The sequence below is a fragment of the Labrus bergylta genome, chromosome 12 (genome assembly GCF_963930695.1).
Source record: "Labrus bergylta chromosome 12, fLabBer1.1, whole genome shotgun sequence".
Lineage (NCBI taxonomy): Eukaryota > Metazoa > Chordata > Actinopteri > Labriformes > Labridae > Labrus > Labrus bergylta.
This window is the reverse complement of record NC_089206.1, coordinates 8,297,908-8,325,215: the sequence shown is the minus strand read 5'-3', so window position 1 is coordinate 8,325,215 and position 27,308 is coordinate 8,297,908. Positions and strand designations below refer to the sequence as shown.

Here is a 27,308-nt window from a genome sequence, read left to right as displayed (position 1 = left end):
CAAGTAAGCACGCAGTCAGCCATTAACTTACAAAAGTGCTTGTGCAGCAATGGTATAAATATTTCTCGGCTGTTTTGTAAAGAAGGATGAATTTAACCTCACTTGTGTTGTTGGACGACTTGCTCTCCCGGTTTTGTGTTGAATCAGGACTTACTTTTTTTTTTTTTTTACCCCTTTAGCTTTTTAATTGAATCCTTGAGGTTATGGATGGATGGGACCCAGGTCTGGTTTCGTGGTCGCTGAGACGTTTCATTACAATGCCTGCCTGTAACGGACCTTAACTGACTGATTTGCACGACTTCCACTGACTGATTGTATTGATTCATTCAGTTTACAGCTGATATAATAGGGAGTGTTATTGACCCGTATCAAACCAGGCCAGATGTGCAGTGCCCCTTGCAGTTTTTCTTATAGGTCAAAAGAGAAGAAGAACTCCACTGTTTTAGACCAGCATTCACACGTTTATCTATCCTTTTTATTGTTATATTTAAAAATAATCATTGTATATGCATCATATTTTCTCAATAGCTCCTGTGTGTTTAAATGTATTTCAATATATTATTCAGCCTCTGTTGATATTGTTGCATGGGGAGATGCTTAGAAATCACAGTCTGGGAGAATGCTTCTTTTCCTCGATTTTCTCTACTTTTCTCTTTGCCTCCTGAAGGACTGAAGAAAGTTCGTAATCCGGATCGAATGTACAGATCAGCAGTGTGTTATGCTGGCCACGGTCCACCTAAGAGTATCAGTGATGACACAGAGACGAACAGTAAGAGTCAGTTATTAATACTGCATCGCTGCTCCGAGAGAGGCCACTAGCTGGCCAATCTATTATTCATCCATCGATTCATTTATTTACTTCTTGATTTCATCCGTTCCCCCCCCCCCCCCCATGTTCCCCCTTTCTTCCTTTTATTCTCCTCCCAACACAACACCTCCTGCGGGCTGCTCTGTTGATTGAAGTGTCTGCTTTACGGGATCACGCTGTCAATAGCTGAAGTGTTGTCGTTAACTAAGAGTGATTGTTTCAGGTTGAGGCCAGGGGATCAGGACCTGAGCAGACCCTCAGAGAGAACGCTTACATTTGAGCCATCAATTATGGCCTCTGTACCCTTTCTCAGTTTTTTTCCCCTCTGAAACAAGCATTTGATATGGGAAAACAATTAAAGTTCACTATAATGACTCTCAAATCTTGCAAAATGAAATGGTGCACGACTCAAAATATGAAGAGAAAGTTGTACCCTTTGAGATTTTTTCCCTTCAAATGTATTAATCTTTGCCTTTGCCTCCCTCTCATTACATTTTTTCTCCATGAGAACTGTCGACTAGGGCCAAAGAACAAAGACAACACAACATCATAGCTGACTTGTAAAACCAGCTTCTGTGGGAATTGCTTCAGTGCACTTAGCAGTCTGTGTACCATTGCTATTTTCTGTCACAACCCAAACAAAGATCAGTCAGAAATATAGGTCAAACTCTTGATTTTGTTTGAGGGGGGATTTTTTCGTTTCAGTCCTCTTTTAGCCTCCGTCTGCCTGCACCCATTGAATAAAGTGTCCTCTGTAAAGCAGATTGTTTCTCTGCAGAAAGGAGCCCCTTCATTGTTAATAAACACAACAGTCTCTTCACTGCTGGAAGACTGTGTTGAACTAAACTTGAAACTGGGTAATTAAGTGTGCTCATGTTTTGTCATTTCTAAATAGAGAGTCTGAAATAACCCCCTAACCTCTTGTTAGAGTCCTCGCTTGGTATTTGTCACAGGGAGAGCTCTTCTGCACCAAATATTTTGGGTGTTTTTTAGAAGAGGGAATGTTTTTTTTAGAGATTTAATAGCAGGGGACTGTTTGTGCGGATCTATTAAACAGGGATGCAGACTGCAAAAGGGACACTGTTGATAGGCTTCCCCTCATGTGTGACAGCTGTGACTGACAATACGTTTTGCCAGTCTTGCTTTTTTCCCTCATGTTATTGCGTGGTATTACAGTATCCCGTACCCGTGTCAGACAGCCTGTTTAATGCGTTCAGCCTGGAGCTTTTTCTTGCCTCGCCGGGACACTCTGTAGCTGAATACAGCCGCTCAAAAACGGCAGGTAAAACCATTGATCTGAGCAATCGTCTGAGTAATTGTGGGAGTAGTTATGACACAGAAGGAAGGGCTTTGTTTGTGTGCATGTGTAAGCGAAAAGGGAGAAAGAGGTAGAAGAGAACAGGAGCCAGAGAGAGGGAGTGAGGCGGGGGGGGGGGGAGACCTCACCTCTGCTCTCCTTGAGATGGGATTTTTATGGATGGCTGAGCTCGGTGAGGGCTGAGAACACATAAAGAGTCATTTTCAGTTTGTTGCAGGCAGTTAACCGTGTGTGCATGTTTGTTGAACTTCCAGTAATAGGCCTGGACTTCTTTTTTTTCAGCTGTTTGACTTTTTGACAGTCTTCCCTTATTATGCTATACTATAATAACCACATGGAGCCAGAGTGAGTCCAGAGTGAAGCTGTTAAAGGAAAGTAAACAAAGACATCTTCAACCCATTCACCTAGAAACATTACATTTGTATATAACTAAACAGACTTTCTAATTATTTTGTTGTGACAATTTAATTGCTGGATGGATTGTGGTCACAGATAAAGTTTTAAGAGTGAATTAAACACTTTATTTTATACATGCCGGCTTTCAGGGAGGTTGTTTTGTTTGGATGGTTGTCAACTTAACCACTTAGGTAAAGTAAATATCAATCGTTTTAGTTAGATTTTTAATTAAAAAAAACGAATTTCTAAAGTTACTGCTGAGGCCTTTTGAATAAAAAATAACCAAAAATAATGCTGAAGTCACCAAGAGTGGATAGTATACTGCAAGATTGCCCATTTTGGCAAATGAAAACAAATGAAATAGGCTGTCAGTAGACATTACTCTGATATGAGAAAGTTAAGCTTTCTTTTGCAACTGGCCAGCTAAGTTAGTTAATTAGGACTGTTGGTGAATTAAGACTATTTCTCCATTAAATTAAAAGAAAAGATGATTCGTTTGACATTATGTTTGTCATTAAATGTATTTGCTGTTTCTAATTTAATTGACATGAAAGAAAAAGCTTAATTCTGTCCCCCACATATGTTGCATATTTTATGGTCATACTGCAAAAGAAATAATGTTCAGCGAGATCACAAGTTTAATTAAAAAAAATCGTGTTTGCATCCAGAGTCTTTTAAATGTTTCTCACTTGGAGGGAAAACACCTTTTGCGTCTTTTACAACAGCTGCTGCGAGAGTCTCAGGTCAAACACTCATCCTTTTGTTGCTGTAGTTTTGCCGTAGCATAGCAACACCATAGTGAAGTTCAGGAAGACTTTTTGTTGCTGGTGGGCGGTTAGTAATTTCACTGTATGGTTGAGTGTTATCGAATGGGCTATAGGCCAAATGATAAAGATAATTGGTTTCCCAGTCCTGCACTAACACATGGCTATTTTAAGTCTACGCCTCTACACGTCCCCATCAGGAGCCTTCAGGCTGTGGGGATACCGGCCCTTGGACTGTGGGCCGTCGTTGCTATTACTGCCGGGGAAATTTGACACTGCTCTTATTGTACTCTGTTGTGATAAAGCTCAGCTCAGGATCTCCCACATGAGACTTTGGTCTAATCAAATGCTCCGTTTACTAGAAGCCCAAATATATCCAGTTTTACGTGTAGATTCAATGTTAAATTAATAGTGAAGATATTCAAGATCTGTGCAGGTGTAAAGCACCTTGAAATGAGGGATTCGGACGCACAGGAGAAATATGGCGAAAAGTAATCTATTACGCACAGCAAAAGGGAATTGCATTTTTGGTTCCCATTTGTTAAAAAGAAACCGCTGTTAAATGAATTACATCATGCAAGTTTTGACTGATTAATGTTTGCTTAAAAAATGTTAAACGAGCCTGCAAGTCATGACCTTTGGCTGAAAATGATAAGAGACGTTAGCAAGAATTTACAAGCCTTACTAAATCACAGGAGAATCTCCTAATATGAAGGCAACAGGGATTACTGTAAATAGTGCAACAGCCTTCTGCTGGTTAAAACAGCCCTAACTCCCTCTTCACCTTCACTCCTTCTTTCATGCCTCACAACCAGACTGATCGCTTTTAATTGACAGCATGTCATCAGTTTATCACTGCACCGTGGCTGTGTGAGTTCATCGCAGCATTTCCTTTGACCACCTTCTTTTTAAAAATACTTTCTTTTTCTCATTCATCTGCCAACATCTTCAAAATGCTTTCATCGTGTTAACCTGCTGCTGCACCTTTGCCTTTGGTCTGAGCTTTAAGTCCACTCTGATATTGGTCTGGTTCGACATCTTGCCTCCTATACATCTCTTTATTATACTTAGAGCATGTCACATCCCACACACGCCAGCTGAACGTTTGAATCCAGATACTTGTTATATTCCTCATCATGTTCAAGCATTTCACTGGCTATAATTTCACATTTGTTGGAGGAAATTGCATGCTTTCTCTCAAATCCCCTGCTGATGCAAATACAATGATTTAAATATAACAAGTGATTTTATACTGTTTCTGTGACTGCATAAGTGTATGATTGTTATTCTTTGAACATAATACAAGGATTAAGTGTTGAAAAGTCTATTGCTTCTTCAAAATAAAGCTTTTGAAACAGATGTCATTAGGTGTAACAGGTCATAGAACTTCAGCATCAGGTTAACAGTGCAGTTTAAATAAACTGAGTGTGTACTCACAGTCGGCTTACACACAATTATCTTAACATTTTAAATTGGCGGACTGGGGAACCTCCCGACAAAATTTTTATGCATCACAGCAAGCTTCTCTTTGCATATCTTTAGAGTTTTGCTTTCAGTTTTTACACGTTTTGTTATCTACATCCAGTATCATTCAATGCCACTGATAACTTGTTGCTCAGATTTTATTTATGTGCACAAGAAGAAGCAGAGTGTTCCTTTTCTGGGTAGCCTTACATTTCTAACCCCACTTTCTGAAATATGTCTGAGCTAAGCTCATTTGGCTAACAGAGCTAATTTTGGAGCTAAACTCTTAGGGGCATTTTTGGTCCAGCCCAGTGGATGGCCGTCATCCAACCTAATGATAACAGACATTGCCATGGGCCTAATTCAGTTTCACAGCACTTCTTACTGGACGCAGATGAGAGCCAAATGTTTATCCACAAGTCTGCCTGTTCCTCTGTGATTCAGCCCCCTCATGTTCCAGGTATAGCTGCAAAAAAGCACAGCTACTGTTACACTGCTCCTCATATCCTTAAGCCATATTAGCCACTGAACTGTTGTGGAAAATGCATTCAAACTGTTACTTTGGATATGCACCGCCAGCAGCGATTTGTTGAATGATCTATAGCCAAAACATTAGCTTGCAATTTCTCCACAATGTGGGCACAGATTAAAAAGAAAAACTGTCACTCCCAGAGCGCTCTGAGACAGAGACGGAAGAGAGAGGGTTTTGCGTTCAGGGCTCAGATATTGATTAAAGATTTGTTTTTGTCAGCCTTTCCAGTCTCATGACCCTCGCTCTCGTCTCTAGGGTGGGGCTGGAGCAAGCTAGCATGACAGATACCCTTAAATTTGGCCCAAGTGTTTGCTTAGCAGCCAGGATCAGTGATAATCCAAACATCAGCACACAGAAATATATATCTTTATCCCCATTTGACAGAGGCGGGTGTGATAAAGGTGCATGCACAGGCTGCCTCATTTCCGGTGATGGCAACATGAAAGCTGCAGACCTGTAGCCTTGAGTTGAATTGAGCTCTCCTTGTTTAGCCTTTTGTATGTGAGCTCGCTCATCAAGACCGAGAATGTAATTGGCTCCAGCGTGCCAGCTCAGCTCAGCAACATCCTCTCATGTAACAAGCTCTGGTATCAGCCTGTCTTGCACTTTAGTGTTTTACAACCAAATAGTAGTTTTCTGTGTATCCCTTTCTTGGCTAATGTACAAGCAGTCATTAAGCCTGCTGTTTGGACTCCAAAATACATATTAAAGCTTACAAGGAATCCACAGGAAATGCAAAGAAGTGCAGTTCTTCTCTGGCTTTGATTAGCTTTAAAAAAAAGAGCTAGATTTACATTTTCAAAGCCAATTTTTTGCAGGTAATTTGTTGTTTATGCACTGATTAAATCAGACAGTTTTATTAGGAAGAGCTTTTCTATATTCTGTAAACCCTTTCCAAAAAGGGATATCCAAGCCATTCCCCTGTCAGTTGTTTTTTTAACTGATGCACATGATGTGGATTTCCATGCCACAGTGGACAGAGCTTGAATTACTGAGAATTACTTCTTTGGATTGCTCACAGTGCTGGAAGGAACAGCAGACATACAGCAGCTGAAACATTATTAGCGTAGATAAATAGCTGCTGAAAGAACAAACCGTTTAGAGTTACGAGAGTCGAACTGTTGTGGAAAAGAAACCTCAGCACTCGACAACAGTGATGTTGAGTCCAACCTTTGTGTTCTTTGAGAGGCTCATAAGTAATGTTCTTGTGGTAAAACAAGGCTCTTCTTAAATTTGACAAAGACTTCCAGATTAGAGAAGGCCAACTCTGAACATCTAAAAAATCTAAAATGTGCTTTATTTAACAGCACAAAGCACAGTGCACGGTTTGACAGCAGTTAGGCCTGCTCTTCAAAGAAATAAAGTCTTCCATATGTGAGCCAGACAAAATGTAGTAGCTCTCTGTATTATCTGATGTAAATGCACATTAGGTTGCACATAGGCATCAAATATCTATATCATGTATGGACTATTTGTAAATAAGTCCACAGGCTCCACATCCTCCTAGCTCACTATCTTGACTCTATAAATAAAATTTGAATTTCATTATTGATCAATCATTCTAATAAAATAAAACATATAATGGTTCATTTTTCATATTTCCTATTATATGTTCGGATAAAAAAACGTGCCACAGACCAGAGTTGATTTTAATATTCAATTTGTACTATTTGTGTGACTCGGTGCAGGTGTTGTGCTGAGAAAAGCATGCAGACAATTAGCGCACACTGCTCATTGCACTGCGAAAATTTGAAAATATGAAAAAATAAAATGTTATTTGTTTGTTGGTATCAGATTAATAGAAAAATTTTAATTTTCTGATTTTGTAGTCTCAATAGAATATTTAAAGAACAAATGATTCACAGATTATTCATCATGAAAACACATCATGTTCAGGTCCTCCTATTCAAAATTAAACAACATGTCTAGGAGATCTAGATTTATGTTATTGTCTTCTGACTTCACCCAAATGGAATCAAAAGTGTTTTAATTGGCTATCCATAAGCCAATCACAGTGTTCCACATCATCTAAAATGGACTGCATTAGAGCCACGCCCCTTTTTCAAAAAAGTGTTTCCAACCATGAGGCAAAGAAGAAGCATAAGGCATGTCTTAATCTCTAAATTATATTAATAAAGCATTTGATGTGAATTTTAAACTGAACTAAAAGTTCATATAAGATATTATCATTCATTCATGTCTAAATACCATTTGATACTTGATCTCTTGCATGATTTATAACTTTTACTCTGGACTTTTTCCAAAACATTTGTCCTTCAAAGGTCTCTGAATGTCACCAATGGGCAAATAGGAAAATGAATGGGGAAATACTGTTTTTATGCATTCTAACTTTTTGTATTTTGAATCTTTCATGAGGGTAAAAACGCAGCATTTGTAGCTATGTAGCGATTTGACTCTGAAAGGTTAAGAATAGATGGCATTTGAACATGTTAAGATAATACAAACACAAAATAAAAAGGAAAAAAAAACAAACAAACAAAAAAAAAACTCCTCAGGATCCATAGCAACAAATAAATAACTCAAATAATATAGTTCATGTTCAAACATTTTGAAAATGTTCTTGCGAAATATATATCTCCAGGATTCAATTTAGCTAAATATTTTATGTCATAGATGAGTTGATGACTAGAGGTTCATTATATTAAATGTAAGTTTGCAAATCCTTTGCACTCAGTGACTGTCTGCAATCCATGATTCATAGACATCAACAAACACTTGGCGTGTTCCCTGGTGATGCTTTGCCAGGCCTGTACTGCAGCCATATTTATTTCGTGCCTGTTTTTTGGGCCTTTTTGCCTTCAGTCTGCTCTCCAGCAAGTGAAGCACATGCTCAGTTGGATTAAGGTCAGGTAAATGACTTGGCCTCTCATGAAGATTTCACTGTTTGACAATAAAAACTACTCAGTTGCCTTTTCTGTGTGGTAAGCATAATGCCAGAGTGGTATTGTGGTTAAAAAGGCAATGCACTCTCACCCTTTCATACAGATAGTCTGCACTTTAAACTAGCTGTACAGAGATGTATCAGTCGGCCAATATTATCCAGTGGGTATGGACTTATCACTGATGTATCTGTATAAAAATGTAATCTTATTTTACAAAAATTGTAATGTAAAAAACAAATGCTCTTAAGAACTGGAGTCATCACAGTTTGTCCAGCAGAACGCTTTGCGCTACATAGCTTAAAGCACTCTCAGCATTGTCTGCAGCACATGCAGCAGAATAGCTGAGGGGATGGCAGTCCACTTAAATTCTTTGATTAAGCTATTTGTTAAATAGCAGTCTTCTGAGTTAGTTTTACTTGGTCATGCTGATGCATAATCAGCGATCAAAACGTCCTTATGTCAGTCACCACATCAGTAATAATTATTGGAGTTCCCCTCCGTTGAAAAATTAGCCTAAAAAATCCCATGAAGGTTGGGCTTCACTTAAAGCTAAATTTAATGTGCTTTACAAAGTATTCTCACTGCACTGTGTATCTGTTACAGAGGCTTCAGATAATTTAAAATTGTAAATCACATGCTTAAATGTATCTTGCTGCAGGGGGGGGGGGGGTTTCAAACTGTGAGGGAATTTGCAGGGGGTAGAGGAGAAGCCCCGAGGCAGCCAGGTGCATGTTGGGGTTTTGAGGTCAAATCTCAACAGACATGATGCACATTTTTTTTCAGGTCTTGTATGACTTATACTTTCTGAAGATCTAATTTCCTATTGAGAAAAAAACAGTAAATGTAACAGTAAACATTAAAATGCACCATTTGCTAAAACGTAAACCCTTTGTAGGATAAAAAGATTAAGTCTCAACTTGCCAAGGATCCATGGCTACATTATACTTAAGGATGCAGTCATTTGATTTTTGTCCAATTGAGGCCCCACAATGTTAGATTATAACATTTCAGACAACACAAACATCTGTAAGCAATAGGCTCACATGACCTTAATTGACTTTTTAACATAGCTCATCAGCTTATAAAACAGGTGAAAAGTTCTGCTATCCATAATGTAACTAATGAGCCAATTAAGATTTATACTTGATAAGGTAAAAGTTATGTTGAAAAAAAAAAACCTGTTTTGATGTCACAACTGTCTGCTGTAGTCTCTTGTGAGAATAACTTCAAAGCAGAGATATGTCCTTTTGCACTCAGCGTGTTTACATGCACATTAGTAATCTGATCAGTACCCCAGTTTTGGCTGTAACCTGATTTCAGAGGCGTCCATGAAAGGTTAGAGGATTAAGAGAAACCCAGTTAACACCTTGTTAGTCCTGCAGGGTTTACACAGGTTGCTCTGTTGCTTTGGGGGGTTGTTAGCTGACAAATACAAGACTGGCATTTCAAAGTAAAATGCATGTTGCAGTCGGGTCCCCTTTTCATGTGCACAGCATACTGAACTGAGATGTGTTTTGCATGGCAAATGGGTCCATGGAGAGAGTTGTAGAGCATATAATACTTACTACACAGAGATTTTGTGCAATGACCGGTGTAATTATAAGGTTGTGAAATTATTAAACCCAAGTGAGAGATTTTATTGCATTTGTCAAGATCCTCTTTGCTGTATATTCTAATCCTGAGTATTTTTGCCTGCCAGCAGATTGAACAGACATGTCCTCCTACGGTAGATTTCTATCTTGTCTCTCTCGGTGAGAAAATCCTTAACATACTTGAGGCATATTCCAATTCAGCTCTGTCTCAATGGTGTCATAGGAGGCTGCGCCAGAGGGCAACACTGAATCCTGAATAATCTGTGCAGAGACAGATTGCCATATGTATCTGCTGCTACTGCTGTCTGTCGGTTGCAATGAGAAAATCTTCAGAGCACATTTTGTAGGATGGAAGTCTGCAATGTATACGTGTGTGTGTGTGTGTGTTAGGATTTGCTATGAATTTTTTGTCTGTGAGTGGGCTTCAAATTGAAGGACTTTGCTCCTTCTCACCCTTTTAGTGAAAGATAAAAAAAAATCAGCAGTCTAAACTAACTGTTTTTTTTTTTTGTCTAAAAGCACATTATTTACATAGAACCAATAATACATTAAAAGAGTAACCTTTTTGTACATCTTATGTAGACATTGATCATATCTTCCCACATAAGGTTTACATTTACCCTTTGTTTTTCATAAATACGTTCAGTAAAAGGTAGCTCAAGTGGTGGCCAGTGCTCTGTGTAATAATCACTATTACCTGATGTTTATTCAAAAACTTTGAGATTACCGACGTTTGCTAGCGAAAATGATATTGTAATATTGAAAAGCCAACCAAAGGGGATAGCAAGCAACTTCCGCAACAACCACTATGCTCATTTTTTTATGAGGCTAAGCCCTTTTTTTTTCTTCAATGTGAATGCATTGAATAGTATATCCCACTTCCTGTCTGTTAGCTGTGCAGCATTCTGAGGAAGAAAAACAAAAAAAAATTAACATTTGTTTCACAAAACCAAGCCAGCCATTTGTATTGGAAATTGAGCTTGTGATCAATTTATTCATTTTCACACACAACCTCTTGGCTATTGGCTGTTGAATCAGTGTGTCAGTCATTGTATGCAAGTATGAATATTGTCTTATTACTTCAACTCTAGTTAAACCCTGTCTATTTTGTAATACACATTATTTTAGGTGAAACAGCTGCACATTTCCAGATAAATCACCTCTGGTCAAGCACTTGTATCTCTCTCCACCGTTAGGGCACATTTAACCAACATTTACATGCTGCCTTGTCATGCTGCTTCCTGTACTTTATCAGCTAAAAATGGCATCTTTGTCCTTTTTTCTTGGTGTCAGATGTTTTACCATTCATCTAACACCCTAAGTCACTATGTCATAAATTAAGTTTATGATCAGGAAAGAACAAACCCCACCCAAACGCTTCATTAGCTGCAATAGCCAGCTAGCTTCTTATAGCTGGTGTTGGCTGATGTAATTTAGCTCCTGTTAGCAGTCTTCCTGGAGCTCCAAAGGAGCCGGAAAGCCTAGATGTCTGTAATATAATAACACATCTGTTCACAAAAACACCTTTCTTTTTTCTTTGGTACCTCTCTGATCATTCAGTTGCAGCGTGTTTTCCAGTTCTGACAGTGAAACCGCTGTGGTGGTACCTGGGAGCAGATGCTGTATGTGATTCTTAATTGGGCAAAGCGAATGGTTACAGCTACCTGTGCAGCTCATATAAAACAGAGTCTACATGCAGAATTGTAGGTACAGATGGAAATGGCAAATACTACCCATCTACTCCTGTGTTCCTTTGGGAGCGATGATGTTCCACCTTACGCATTACACTTAGAGGCTCTGAGCCAGCTCCATCTCTGTGGACCCACTGTGTTCATTCCCATTGAATTTTCCATATGGATGTTTCTGGGCAGTAGCACTCTCCTCTTGCTCTGATGTACAACAAGCTCCACACTCTCTTTCTTTATCCTCATAATCAAGCGCACTGCTTGGTGTATTTTTTTTCCTTTAAAGTCGTATTTTGCTTTGATTGAACTTTTTCTCATATTTTTTCTATAGTCAACCATTGAACCACTACCCCAGGGATCCATAGTCAGCATTCACATTCAGGCTTTTCTCTCCTTTTTCTCTCCCTAAGCTTGCCTATATTTCCCCCTCCTACCCTAACCAACGGTCCTATAAATGTTAAACAATGCTGCTTTCTAGAAGTAATTCATTTTCAAGCTAAATTGCACTCCAAATAAATGCTTTATTTATTCTTTAGTGAATTTATTTACATTCATTGCGCACACATAAAAACTGGATGATAGATTCATTTGCATGAGCTTGAACATTACCTCGGCTAAATCTGCATTCAGTTTATGCAGTGGTACAGTTTGTAAATACATTAAAGGTCTGGTGTATACAAAGACATTTAAATCCTCTTATTTTGTGTAAGAGGGGGACACGAATCACCTGAACGTTAATGTCGAATACATGGACAAGGACACTCATAATGTTGATGTACTTTTTGAAAATGTTGATACAATAGTTCCTTGATGACATGGTCTGATAGAACTCTATCTTTGATGTTTCTAAGGATCCATTCACCTCTCCCAAACTGACCTTTTCTTTACGTTGATGCACCTGATATTATTTTTCAAAATTTTTTTTTTTTTCAAATGTTCCTCTCACATATCTCTATTGACAATCACTGTATTTTTGCATTCATACTCATTGGTAATGATAAGATCCTTGCTTAGATTATTCTCTTTTTGTCTGCTAATCATAATCACTACAAATATTTCCACTTAAGTATGTTTCTGATGTTCTGATAAAAAAAAAAACACACACCCCAAGACTATAATCTGATAATTCTTTATATTATGAATTCTACATGCGTTAGTCTCCCTAAACAAATGTAAATTGTTCTCTCTTAAGCCCTCTGCATATTTGAGCAGAAACAATGCAATAAAATGAGACGAACATTCAAATGTATCCGTCCATCTTTACTGTTTACTGTTTTACTGTTTTTGATGCTTGTGAACCGAATATGAAATGTAAATTATAGATTGAAGGACATGCATTATGATGTAAGCATTGGGCTTGGTAATTGTAATTATTTCCCTGAATAATAAACCACATTCTGCTGTGCAGCACACAGACTCCCATGCTAAATCCCCATACACTATAAAATCACTCAAGGGTGTTTATTGTGTCTAAATAATGAATCGACACAGCCTTTACAAGTTGACAGTGAAAAATTTCCGGTGAATTCCCCTGATAGAATACATTTCACAGTAAAATAATTTAGCCGAGCGCAAAATAAAATGTATGCAATATTCTATTCTTAAATTAATTTTCCTAATTCAGTTGGGGATAGTTATTTTCCTGTCAGCGTTTTTGCTCCAGAGAGACTGATAGACTGATAAAGAGGGAGATGAGCCAGTCAATAAGGTATGAGCTCTGTGCTAAATATTCTGTTTTGTCTCGCTCTTGTTGCAGATGAACATGGACATTTGAAAATATATCTGCCCAAGAAGCTGCTTGAATGTCTACCAAAATGCACCTCGCTGCCAAAGGAGAGACACCGGTGGAACACTAATGAGGTAAGGCCACTGCTCAATATGTCATACCTCTAGCTTATCAATCCGCCTCTGTGCAAAACTGTGTGTGTGTTTTATCACTACTCTCTTTGTTAAAAAAAAAAAAAACCTACACCTTGACATAAGAGTTCAAAGGTAACACTAAATATCATTGTCCATGAAACTAGTAAGATCTCAAATACATTACATGGTGCCAGATAGGTATAGTTAGTTGATGTTGGCAAATAGATTACATGCATATGGCAGGTCAAACTGTTACCTTGCAACTTAGAATATAATAATAATACATAATTCAAAACACATAATCTATTAGCTTAATAAAGTTTATTTAATTATTTCTTGCTCCCAGAGGCGCTGCTTGTCAACAGGCAAGGCAGGCAACAGCTCTGGGCCTCAGACCAGTAGAGGGGCCCCTGAGGGCTCACAAACGTAAACCAAACAGTAGGGAAACCTCCCTCTGGAGGCCCCATCTGACAGCACTCACTCTTGTTGCACTGCTAAGCATTGTGTGTGTTATTGCTGTGAAAACCAAAGTTTGTCAATGAAATTCAACAAAGAAAAATTAAGAACAGTTATGCGTCTATCTGAGAGAATAAAGAAACAGGAAAAAAAAAGGAAGATGGTGATGAGCGCTGGTTGGAGGGCCCCCGACTTGATTTTTGGCCAGGGCCCCAACAGACTCTAGAATCGCCACTGCATGTTCACCTTCAGATTGCAGAAAATGGACCGTTCAAAATGATTTTTTTTTACCTCTTTTAAAAGTCATACAGGAATTATTATCTTTTATGTTTCTATTTTGTGTTAAATATTGTGTGATTTATTCACAACATATAAAGTGCAGCTTTAGAAGCACTCCCCAGCACCTTTGCAACAAATGAATGACATTTTTCTAAATATATTGTCTTGGTGTTAAGCCAAGCTTCTTTTGATATTGTATTTCAGCTGCGTAACATAAGTTCTCTCTTATTGATGTATGATTGCCTCCTTTACCTGTCTGGCATTTAATTGTGATTCAACAGATACTTTGGGCATATATAAGAATTAGACTCAAACTCTTTACTCCCTATATCTTTATTTAAACTGAGCCACCTGTAAAATGTCTGTCCAACGTTGTAGTTTATGTTTACTATTGACTCATTCTGCAAGGAAAACGTGTTTGGCATAAATCAAGGTTGATGTCAATAGCATGTTGACGCTTATTCAGAAAACTTCCCCGCTTCCTTATTTAGCAAGCATCATGAGGGCCTCTTGATGTAAACAGTTTTTAACATGGGCGCTGTGAAAGCTCAAGGTGTCTCACATTTCAAATTTGCATCACATTAAGGGAGATAAACACACCACTTTACATGTTTTTTCCTCCCTTGAAAGTCAAATCCATAAAATGCTTTGCTTAAGAAAGGCTACGTCACAAAGCTATTTGCTTTTGGTTTCTTCCTTTTCCTTTCCTGAAGGCCTGAATCTTTTAATTTGTTTTTGTAGCTCATGTTTATTTACTTAAAAGAATATTTGTCTTGTTTGATGTTTGTGGAGTTAAAAACATAATTAAATATGTTTCAGATTGGAATAATCAATCTCCTGGAAAAATGAACTGCAGAATGAGTTATGGCTCCTTAAATCTTAATCCAGTACAGGCATGTGGAAGACGTGAAATATTTTATCCTATAATCTGTGCAGTGCAAAAAAACATAAATAAATCCACAACAAGTAAGAGTTAATCCCAAAACAACTGAATCTAATCATTCTGATCTTTGGAGACAATTCACTCACAGCCATCATTTTCAGCCGTCACATATTTGATCAATGCACGATGTATTTACACGTGTAGACAAACATATACTCCAGTCTAAAACATGTTGCACTGTATTTCCCCAACCCAGACTTACTATATGCTGCTTCATTTGCTGCAGAATTCATTCGCCAACCTGTTCTCTTTCTCAGGAGACAGCTTGATGAATATATCACTTTGAGTTTGCCCTTATTGATAGATGAAAACATTTTTTTTCTTATCTGAGAATTACTGCTAGTAATTAGACCTAAACACACACCATGACAAATCTTAGAACCAATATGCGAAAAGCAACCATCCATGCTTTTGATTAACACATTGTGACCATTTAAATATAGTCATCTGCAGTGATGAAAGTTAATTGAGTGAAAAACAACCAGATGATAAGGCCCCAGACAGTCTCAGATGGAACAGGAGATTCAAAAAGACAATCTGTCATTGACAAACAGTAAAATATTATTTTACGCAGGCTTCTTTTTTGTTAGATTAAAGATGAAGGGATTTATGTATCTGTTGTAGAGAAACTGATCTAGACAAAAATTACAGTGGTGATGGATACAGCAAGAAAAACTGATGGTTTCTTATCACTTTCAGTTTCCATCTGTCATATTTAGCTTACTATCACTGCCCCAGTTATGAAAAAATGTCTAACACTGGTGTGTTTCTAATTGGCTGATGTTGTAACTTGTTTGCCCTGTCTGACCTGCATTGTGCTGCTAGCAGTCTAAATTAATTAACATGACTTTGAAATTGATCTAAAAATGTAAATCCAGGCATTTGGGGGGGATCAAATGCTGTCGGCGAAGGTTGTTAGCATGCCGTGTCATTTATTACCAAATTTAATCATAAGAGGCTCATTCAGGAAAAGCCCCATGTTGTGTAACCAGGATGCAGATTTGTTGATATTCTATGGGCTCATAGGATACTGAACAAGTAAGCCAAAGAGATGGTTCTAGTGGTGTTAGGGGTTTGCATGCTGGTCGTGTTTCCAGGGCTGCAGAGAGCAAGGCAACCTTTCCCCAAATCAAGGACATTCCTTTTTTTTTATGCAGACCATGCAAATCAGAGTGTTGGTGCCTCATTGGTGGCAGACAGGAAGGGAGGGATCACATAGGCTCTTGTCGGTGCATTTGTGTGACTCTTAGTGAAAGTGACACCTCATCAATTCTGTGCATATTTCTGGCACTTGCTCGGCATGCTTAATGCACTAATTTCCCCCTTTTTATGTTCAAGGAATCTAAGTAGTCTGGTAGGTTAGAGCCGCTAATGCTCCTGTGATATCTTTCCACATGTTTTGTTTACTCAATGTTCTCAACCAACTTTTTACTGCTTTAAAAAATAATCATTAATTGCAGCCTTGGTAATACTAATTATGTTATTGAATATCTATGTGCTGTCTGTTTGATTGTCAGGAATCTAAACTTTTCACTTTTGAGTTTATCTTGATATCATCGACTATTTTAAGAGCATACATTTAATTTGCAATTAGCTACAACCCCTATTAACACATCGAGGCATGTATGAAACATGAATAAAATTGGCAACGATATAAAAATAAAAAACAAAACAGTTTATCAGTTTGAACGTGACATTTCACATCTTTTTCACATCATTTATTTACATTTTAAACAGTGTCCATGTGAAGGAGGATTGTTAAATCAGTAGGTTGTTACCTACTTAGTGGTTTCATTAGCATATACGTATTCAAAACTGTTTTGCTTTAAAGTTAATTTTTGGGAAAAATGCTAAAGTGGACTTTTTCTGAAACGTAAACTTGCACTTCGTGTTATGCGGCGGTCACATGAAATTCAATCAAATGGCGAAAAATTATCTTTATATGGCCATATAATAAATGTTTCTAAGACTCAAAATATCTTTTAAATTACTGTCAAACTCGAACGTGTCTGTTGTTTGTTTGTGAGCAGTCTAGTATTAAGTGGGCTTAAGCTTTTGGACATGGCTGTAAACACTAAATGTTACACCTACTGTTTGAAGGAAAAGATTCAATTTTACCCTTCTGCAAACTTTTTGCAGCTGCACATGCTGCTTGCGTTTCTGTTTAATTCATGAAGAGGTACACACTTCATTTTGCTTTATGTGGAGATAATCAAGGATGCAACTTGTGCTTGGAAACTTGAATCTGGAATTTGTAGTAGCTCTAGTGTTGGTGGTGTGTTGAAGTGAAGCTAATGCAAAAACTATTAATTTCTGTCTCATTCTTTCTGATTCCCTTGTGTAGCTTCAAGTGAAGAAGGTGTGCAGGAATACATTTCAAGCATTTACTGGAAAATTAGATAAACCAATTGAATCAACATTCAAGGGGGATGATGGGAGTTTAGAAGGTTGAATGGTGCTCTCGTCATTGAATTATGAGCGGTGTGCAGGGAACGGATATGCTATCAGCTTTTAAATTAACAATGGGAGGGAAGTACCTGGGAGTGCTGGTGAATGAGAAGAGGAAAAAAAAAGAAGGTTTTATTGATAGAAACACAAAAGGGGGTCATAATTCAAATTTAAAAATAGTGTGGCTTAATCAGTGACATATCTGTGATTTCTCATCTGTGAAAACAAAACAAGATGACAGCGCACTTCACTTTGTTTGTGTGGCTGCTCTTTCAGCCATTGATGTCCCAATATCTCCCAGGTGAGAGAAACAAATCCTCCCAGAATTCCTCTCAGGTCTGTAGCCGGGTGCTATTGTCTGCTGGGTGCTCTGACACGATGACCTCTATTTTGCTAGACATTTCAGTTGAGATTAGAATCTTTTTAAAGAAGGACATCTCACGCAGGAAGGGCTTTAGGCTTATATCCCTTTCAAGATCAAACAGAGTCAGCCTGATGTTTGGTTGCGCTGGGCGATGAAGGTTGCAGGACTTGAGGTGTGCTGGAGAATTGCAATTCTACCTGTGCTATTTTGAAGCTGGACTTCTTGCACTTTGGTTCACTTTAGAGCTGTGATTCAGACTGTGTATTATTACAGTATTCAAAGCAAAAGTAGCATCCTTTGGGAAACCACCAGCCAAAGAAGGGAGCTGATTTTATTCAGACTTGTTTGACTTTTCAGTCTGAGTTTGCCCCTTAAACGTTGTACTTCTGTAGCAGCTGTTATGGGCATTTTGTGTGAATGACAGCACTATGACTCGCTGCTGGAGTGCTGAGGACAAGTGCGAGCAATATTTTCTCTGACGCAACACGCCGGATTAGACCCTGCAAGTGTTTGCCTCCTTGTAGGCATAAACCTCGCTGACTTTTAACAAGTGGCTCAAATTTGACATTATAAAGCAGTGACAAACAGAGAAAATTTGCCAGTTTTGGCGATGGGAAAAATGCAGAGTACAGCATGAAGCCTCGGTTGATGGAGGACACTGGGCCTAAGCTGGTGTGACACCCTCAGCCTTTAATGAACGGCACGACGCTCTGAGCACCGTGCGGCTGTGAGCTCCCGCTCAGCTTAGAGGGCACTGCTTCTGAACTGCTGCTGAACCAAAACAGACAAGAGAGCATCAGCTAAGGCCTCCACCGGCCCGCTACACATTTAATGCCCCTGTCGTCAGGAATAATCCTCTCTGCCTCACGCCAGCGCCAGCAGCACCACAGCATGGTGCCTACATGCAATATGCCAGCGCTCAGGACAGAGCAGGAGCACCAGCAGAAACACTTAGTGGACTCACCGGGCAGCCACTGTAATAGAAAAGGAAGCAGCGATCAAAAAGCACAACAAATGTTATTAAGGGAGCTGAGAGACTGTCAGTAACACTGTTAGATAAGGTGCTTCAATGACAAGCACGGTGGATGCAGGGTTTTCTAATGACACTGCTTTGTGTGGTAATTAGTGGTAACCTGCTCAATGCCAGTGTGTTATCTTAGATCTTTCTGTCATCATTTTACACACAATGCATTCTGTTAAATACAATAATTAAGGGAGATTAAGTCTTCTATTCATTCATCTGGTCTTTGGAAGCAGTAATGACTCCTCTCGAGTTTTTTTAACTGTAATTTTAGAATTTAATGTACAAAAGGATAATAAATGGCTCTGCCTGCAAATCTTTCCCAAAGAAAAGGGCTTTCTATACTATTTAATAAAGTTCCAGTTAACTACGATATCTCAATTCTTTTTAAATGGAATGCACAGTCAGCCACATTTAGGATTTTCTCACTACAGCAAAAAAGAAAAAAAGGTAATAATAATAAAATAAATGAAAAATAATGTTTTTGTATACATGCTCGTTGAAAGGTTCACACTTCAGGCTAAGCAGCCAAATGCTTCTCATGTCAAATACTGCAAATGAAATGTACAATTTTGAGCTGAATTTGACAGATTTGGATGTAACAAATCCTGTTGTTAATGTAGTTTTTGGACAATTTTTAAATAATCCCCTCACCCTATATTATTAACGTATGACTTTTGCCTATTGCTTTTCCAAAAGATCAGTTAGCCTAATATTATATTTCACCAAATATAATAACTCTTTGTGCATTTTCTGAGGGTCTCTGTTTCAGGACAGGCAGGGGTTCTTCTCTGCAAAGAAGAGGGGAGAAACCACGGCCAACCTCCTCCATTTGATAGGATTGTTATTAACAAAGAGAACTGACTCGTTGAACTGAGTATTCTTGCTTTCAGCACAGCCTATACAAACAAAACAAATCAGAACAAAGTATATTTATGTAGATTTGAATAATTTCTCGTTTAACTACCCTGGTCAAATCTCCTGGTATTTGACTGTTCTTTGCCAATTCTGATACATTTTCATGTCATTATGCTGTCAGATCTGTTTTTATGGATGTCAGTGCACCTAGAATTCACTAAACTAAACACAAGGTCACGCTTGATTAAATGTTTATCTTGATTTGCGCTCCTTACCATGCATGGCTTTCTCTGTGTGGAGTAATTAAAATGACTTCCACCAATTGCAAATGTTTACAGAAATGTTCATTACTTCTCGGTAGCAGCCAGTGGAAATTAAAGGTCATGTTTGGCCATCCATCTGTTTGTTTGTTTGTTTGTTTGTTTGTTTGTTATTGTTGGTGCTTTCCATTTGAGATATTCTGGGCGAGATGCACGAAATGTTTCTGCGGAAACAGGTACAGAGGAGATGTCAGTGAATGAAGTATGTGCAGGAGCGTCCTGTGGGGATCTTTTTTAACCAAGGTTCAGATTTTATTTATATCAGCTCTTCATTGAACTACTCAGTTGAGCTTTAGATGGCAAAATGCCTGCACAATTTATTCTAGCTGCTCTGTGGGCACAGTTATTCAGCTGCAGAGTTGCAGTGACAACTTTCACTATTTCTTTTCAAAGTGTTTTTAATAGCAACATTCAGGCTAATTTATGTCCGTGTGTTGCATCTGCTTGGAGTGATCATATACTTTCATCTGCCTGTAGTTTCCACTCAATTACAGATTTCTAAATATACTTTATGTTGCTTTCTTCATCATTTGACTGGTGAAAATTGAAGACGGGAAGATAAAGAATTGGCAGAGTTTCTTTTTGGATGGTTGACTTCATAGAAACTTCCTGTGAGCTTGATAGCTTTGCTGATTGCTAGCGGTGTAGCTTACTGTGAAGTGTCAATTGCGACTCCATGGTGTAGTGAGGCAGTTGTAATAGGAACCTACCAGTTAGGTCATTTCAGGGGGTCCGATGTGCTACAGGGTACCCTTTTGCTTTTTCCTCTGGATGTGCACATCAAGGCGGGGGTCCTGAGTATCCTCTGAAGATGGGGGTATCCACAAAAAATTACATGACCTCTATTGTAGCAGATACAGGTCACTCCACCTCCTGTGGGAAGCCTCTAAATTGAACCCAGCTTGTGTCTTCGATTTCCTTCCAGCTCACTCTTCCTCTGGTCCTCCCCCCCCCCTTTACTTTTATCTTCCGTCTTCTTCTCTTTTCCCTCCTGTGTTCACTGAGCTGCAAAGCCATTCAGGTATAGACGGGAAGATTTCTACCTTTTTTCCTCTTTTTTTTCTGTGAATTGCTTGGTCAGGAATTTTCTGTGCGGAACCGTTTTGTAATGGAGTTTAACTTTATTTACTAGATAAAGGAAAATGAGATGTGCATTTGATGTGTGCGTCTATGCTTCAATAAACTGTTATATTGTTTCTTATACAGTAGATGATTATATGAGTGAATACCTCTGTTCTGCCAGCCTTTGCAGGAAATTGAATGGCAGGAGTCTGTAATGTATCTTTCACTTCTATAATCTAAGCATCCTCTTGGAACTTCTAAGTGCATATTTGCTCCTAAACATATCTGAAATCTCCACGTGGAGGAGAGTTTGTCCTTAAAAATAACTTTTTGGGGGAGTAATGTCCTTATACATTTAAGATGCAGTTTAGGTTGCATTTATATAAATATAAACTTTCTTAATCTAAGAAAGTACCTTCTCTCTTTAGGATTTAGGAGAGCTGTTAAGTCTATATCTGCTGCACCTTTTAAGAGTTCATCAAAATTCCCAGGTGTTGTGATATACAGAATAAGCCTTTGTTATATTAATATAATATAATTCTCCAGCAGCAATTAACAAATATAAAAAAAACATGTTGATAATAAAGGGAATCAGCCTGGAAGGAAAGAAAAAGAAAATCAAATTGGAGCTTTGAGGAACATCTACTGCTCACAGAGGATATCATTCAGAGGAAACATATAATAAAGAGAAAATGTAGTATCACATTGACAAGACAAGACAAAAAAAAATGCATGGAAAGAGATTTTAAACAAAATTAATGCCAGCTTCACTCTTGTCTTGTTGTACCCGGTGGAATACAAAAAAGAAAAGTGCTTTAACATTCTGTCAGAAGGGTGTCAGGAGATTGCCGCTTACAAGAAGGCCGCTGCTGCAACTGGTAAGCTATAAAAATTACTCTGTTCTGAATTATGCATATTACTTCAGATAACGTATTGTTCATGACCAGAGCTGTATTGTTCAGCGGGTGTGCTTAATGCGTGGGGACCAACGCCTGTGCAATCAAGTTTTTCAGGCTGACATCATATCTTAAAAAACGATGTGAGAGGGGGGAGCGAGACGTAGTTTGATGTTCTGCAGTGTGTCTCAGGTAAAGCAGCCTGTGAAGGGAATTCAGTTTCATCCCCTTACATCACACAATAAGGCGGCAACAATATTAATAACTTTTTAGTGACAGAGACACAAGAGATGGCAAGAGTGATTGCAATTAAATTACAGGTGAGTGACAGCACTTACAGTATTTCCCAAATGATCTAAACTAATCTCTTGACAAACCATAGTTTTCAGTCCTACCCCATTTAGAGGGAATCTGCTGATAGTTAAGGCGGCTTGAGTGCCCAATCACATGAATTCATCCCTTTCTTTTTTTTAAAATCTAACAAGAAATAAGTAATGGCAGTATTCTCTAGCCAATTATGTTCAATCAATCATTTTTATGTGTGCAGCGCCATTACATAATACATTTTATCTTAAGAGGAGAGCAGGTCTAGACGGTACTCTTTGTCCATCCTACTTTTTGGTTCTTCCTGTATTTAAAGTTCTTTACTTGATTTCTTTAAACTGGAGTGCAAGTGCAGAATGAAGGGCAGATGTGCTCCTAAAGAAACACAAGTAAGACACAAGTATCCCTCTTTGTTTAAAACAAACAAACAAACAAACAAATAAACAAACAGTTTTGTGCTTTGTATCGTTTCAAATCAAATCAAACCTGTGACGGACATTTGAACCTAATACAGATATATAAAATGGGTTGTCTTGTATTCATTTCAAGGCTCTGGTAGGTTGTCCATTAACTGCGGTTACTGACCATATTGGATGTACATTGCACACCACTTTCACTCTATATAATTCTGATGTAGTACATCCATCACAACATCTCGCTTGAGCTCCTTGAGGAAATCTCCCATAAAATAGTGCCTTTGCTTTTCTGAGCTCAGACAGTGTTCATATTTGGAAGGCCTGCCCTTTCGTATACATTTTTGTTGTCCATTTTTAGATGCTCTAAGTTGTTCCGTAACGCTTCATGAAGCTCAGTATTTGTTCGGCTCTGCTGCTTGTCCCATTTTGTATTCCACCAAGGTTAAACAACAGCACTGGCCTGCAGAAGAACACCATGTATCTTTTTTATTTTTGTTAAGAGAGTGAAAGCAGGGAGAGAGGCTACTTCAACTATTCCTCAGAGGAAAAAAGAAGAGCTTTTTTAAGAGTATCAAAGGAGTACATCATTTCCAAGCTACAAAATATAACATGTTAGGATGGAGTTGAGATCGGAAGATACTTCTTCTGGCGCCGGATGGAGGATGCTGCCCTTCCCTCAGAGTGGATGTTTCTCACACGTTCTCCAGGAAATCCCTTTGATGGTTCTTTGGACTCAATAGGAGGCCTTTGGTTTGGGTAATCACTGGAAGGCCACATGGGTTCTTCTGATTCACGACATCCTTCCTGCTTACGCTACTCACTTTCTTTGGTCCATCTCTCCCTATCTCCGTCTCCCTCTCGCCGTCTCTCTTGTTGTGTGTTGGTCTTTGATCTCTAAAGGTCCTTGAGAATGAGGAGCCAGCAACAACAGCAGGCTGGGATTCTCTGTGGGCCTGTTTGGATCCCAGCCCATCATGCCCTTTTCTATCTGATGGACAGCTCCAGGCATGGCAGTGCCTCTGTAGCCCTGCTGCATTAGGGCCTTCATCTGATTAAAGCCTCCCTCATTGTCAAAGGCGGGGAACTAGAACTAGGGCTATCATTGACCTTGTTTGTAAGCAGCAGGGACAGCCTTAAAATGCAAGCATTTATCCACCCTTTAATGTCTTTCATTATCTTTTTTTTTTTTCCTGAACTAAAGAGTTTAACTGATAGTTGCAGTTCCTCCAAGTTTTGGTAAAACATGTGTTTGATGTAGGTAACATATTTTTCGTTTTAGCTCTCTTCTTTTGCAACTGCATTTATGAGATTTCCTGACGAGGAATCTTGACACATAGTCCACTTGGTTCTCCATTCTCTCTTGTATATAACCTTGGTATCCCATGTTAAAACAAAGGTGATTACCTAAAAATGCATTGTGCCAATTTTGTGTGTCCAGTCTGGATTTTTTTACATGAGAATTAAAAAATATATATTTGTAGAAATTTCACTTCAGCGCAATGTGTAAATGAGTCACTTCAGGAACCAAAACTTTTGTTATCTTAAGTCCAAATCATTTAAAATGAATTTAAATTTGAAAAGAAAGTTCACCTTGGAGAGAAAATGGAAAATGGAGTTCACCTTCATATTTTTGGAAACTGCATCTGAAGAACAACTGATGCAATTTTCTTATTTGAACCAAGGAAATATGAGGGTTTGTCCTCATCCCAATGGTACGGTTAAAGTATATATCTTACTAAGGTAACATTCTGGCATTGGATGCCCTGACCTTTTGGGTTATATGTTTGTTTTCAATGAATCACAGTATCAAAGGTTATTCCCCATAGGTTCATTGTTTTTTTTCTTATCAAAGCCGCCCATTCAGGCAGCTCGTAGGATACTGGTCCAGCAGGATTCAGACGTCCTTTTTGGTTGGATGTCCTTGAGCCCTTTGTTCATCTGGGCAGCATGTGAAGTCCCTTTTCTCTTGGAGATGTTTACACATCAATAAAACTGGCTGAATTTGAGAAATACAGCTGACAAGGACATAATGATCCGTCCCAAAGGTCCCAGATCCAGGACTGAGCAAGTTCTTAGAAACCTTTTTAGCATGGATAAAGTTGCAGAATAAGGAAGCTCTCAGTAGGTTTGTCTTCTAACGGCTCTTTAAAGTGATAGGTCATTTTCTCTGTTATTTTTTTAACCATCGCTTCTCCTTTATAGTCAAACATCGGACAGAAATTACACAAACCCCCATTGTGCATCTTTTCTGTTTTGCCGGAGAGGCCTGAATGTCCTAAAGTTTGTCTTTGCAGAACTCTTTACATCCTGCTAATAAATTACTTCCAGAATGAGTGTATAGCTGATAAAAGTCGAGGGCAAAACAAATTTATAAAATGAATAATACAAAATACTGAAAACGCAGACATTGAAGTGAAGAGTGACAGTAGATTGAGGTGCTTGTTTTATTGTTTGGCTCTCTCCTTGGATTTGATTCTTTAGTTCTTTTGTCTTCTGCAAGTGATATTTGCAGCTTATTTGAAAAGCCCTTCTAGCAGGTGAAGTTTATAGAGTCGCTGCAGGGGAGCTGATTGTATAAGCTCCTCAGTTTATGTACGACAAAGTAGACCAATGCCACTAACTCTAGTATACGGTTCTGCTTAAGTTGTGCTACAGTACATTGAGTTCAAAATAGGCGAACATTAGAACCAGCTTTTAAAAGATGAAATAAACCTTTGAATTAATATGAAACAGTCTTTAATAAAAAATAATCATTGACATGATTTCCACATTAAATATTTCCAGTGCTGTACTTCAAGATATGCAGCTTGTTTAATCCCCTATATTTCAGAGCTTGTAAAGCACTGAACCTGAAACCTATTTGGATGAATGTACATTATAGATAGCAAATTTGTCTGACACAGCTCTTTGATTCACACATGCTTAGCTGTAGCTTTTCTGATCAGTTACATTCGTTGGAGCTTTCTTTTCCAACCTTTGATGTTTATTGTTTAAACCGTAGCATTTTATTTGGCATGATTGAAGGCTCTGCTTCATTTTGGAGACAGTTAGTCTCCAATAGTCTCTAATAGTTGTGGCTTATACTGCCATGTTCAGGTGATTGTTGTTTAACCTCATGTTAGTTAGTGTTGATGGTTGGTGAGAATCAGAAGCATTTGCTCTCAAGCTTGAGCCTAAAGGTTGAGGTTTCAACGCGGTGTCTTTCGAGAGTCCATAAATACCTGTCCTTTTCCCCTCCCTTTCCTTCCACTCCCCTAGCCTGTCCTTTAGCAGAACCTTGAAGCACCATTGAAATTCTGCACTGCCTTTTGAAATCTCTGTTGATGAGGCAACATGGACCCACAGTGGCTCTGCTGTTCTCCCACTGCAGGATATTTTTCAAAGTCATGTTTATACACTATAAGTAGAAAGGAGTGAAGGTGCTTTGATGATATCTTACAATAAAAATGCTTAGAAATCTCCCCTGGACTTGAGGCATGAATGCTTCATCTGGGCTGAGTCTCTCTCAGGACATTTCTCACCGGGACGTTCTGGCAGCCGCCTTTCTCACAATGACTCCTGGGTCATGTTGTATTTAACGAATGATGCATGACACACTGAAACAAAACATACTTATTTCATGGTTCTTTTGTGAGGCGGTGAAATCATATTTGTTTTTTACAGTTGGCACACGATTGCAAACCTGGAATACTGCAGCGAGCTTGATGTCAGAGGAACATTCCCTTTAAATAACTTGGTTAATGCAAAAAATAAAATAAAATACACTTGATTGTCATACTATACTGTGTGCCTACATTTCTAAAAACAAACTTTCATTACTTCAGTATTTTAGTGAAACTCATTTTTCCTTCAGCGAAATTGGTCCTCGTAGAAGATATTTTCTGTGCTTGTTGACCAAGGAGTGATTGATGTTTCTGTTGGTGAGTTTTTTGTTCTCTGATGCTTTATACAAATCCAAGGGCTCAAAAATATCTTAAAAATTGGAATCTGATTTTGTTTCATGTCTGCTTTGCTGCTATCTATGAGAGAAAATAGTACTTTTCACTAAAGTGCAGCCAAACACACATCTTCATTAAATGCGGGTTGATAAACCATTAATCCATTCAAGCACCATTTTATCCCCATTTATTCTTGTCCTCCTACACGGTACAATAACAAAGAGGGAAAAACTTCCTCCTGAGGATTTCTTGACCAAAAACAAACTCATTGTACCACTCTGATGTCGACTCGAAGGGTTTTTAAGGGTGGACATGACTCTGTCCAGTCATTCCTTTGACCAGTCATTCCTTTGACCTTTAAGAAGGCAATCTACTATATTGAGTTTCCAAGTATCGTGTATAGTATGTGGATTGATCATAAGAGGAAGAGATATGTTCCCGTAAGACTTGCCACAGTGTGTGTACATTGTTGTGCCTGTGTCTGTTATGCTGTACTGCTATTGCCATCCGTGTAGTGTTGAGGTTAGGTCAATATTATATTAGCACTGCCATTGCGTTTTCCACAGCCCCATGAATAATGTACGAGTCAGATATCCCTTCATATAAATACAGCCTATTATCGTTCTATATCCTTGCTGGACATAAAACAGTTGATGTTTTT

At 38.5% G+C, this 27,308-nt stretch overlaps 1 protein-coding gene across 7 annotated transcripts in view; it reads left to right on the top strand.

The window, feature by feature from the left end:
- camta1a (calmodulin binding transcription activator 1a) overlaps positions 1-27,308 on the top strand; it is a 298,102-nt gene that overhangs the window by 3,210 nt on the left and 267,584 nt on the right. For 5 of the 7 annotated variants that reach the window (XM_065961236.1, XM_065961230.1, XM_065961231.1 and 2 more), the window contains exons 2-3: positions 668-769; positions 13,219-13,322. In XM_065961236.1, the coding sequence (XP_065817308.1) occupies positions 668-769; positions 13,219-13,322 (206 nt within the window). The remainder of the gene's footprint in view (positions 1-667; positions 770-13,218; positions 13,323-27,308) is intronic. The other 2 variants (XM_065961233.1, XM_065961235.1) reach the window with 1 other exon arrangement.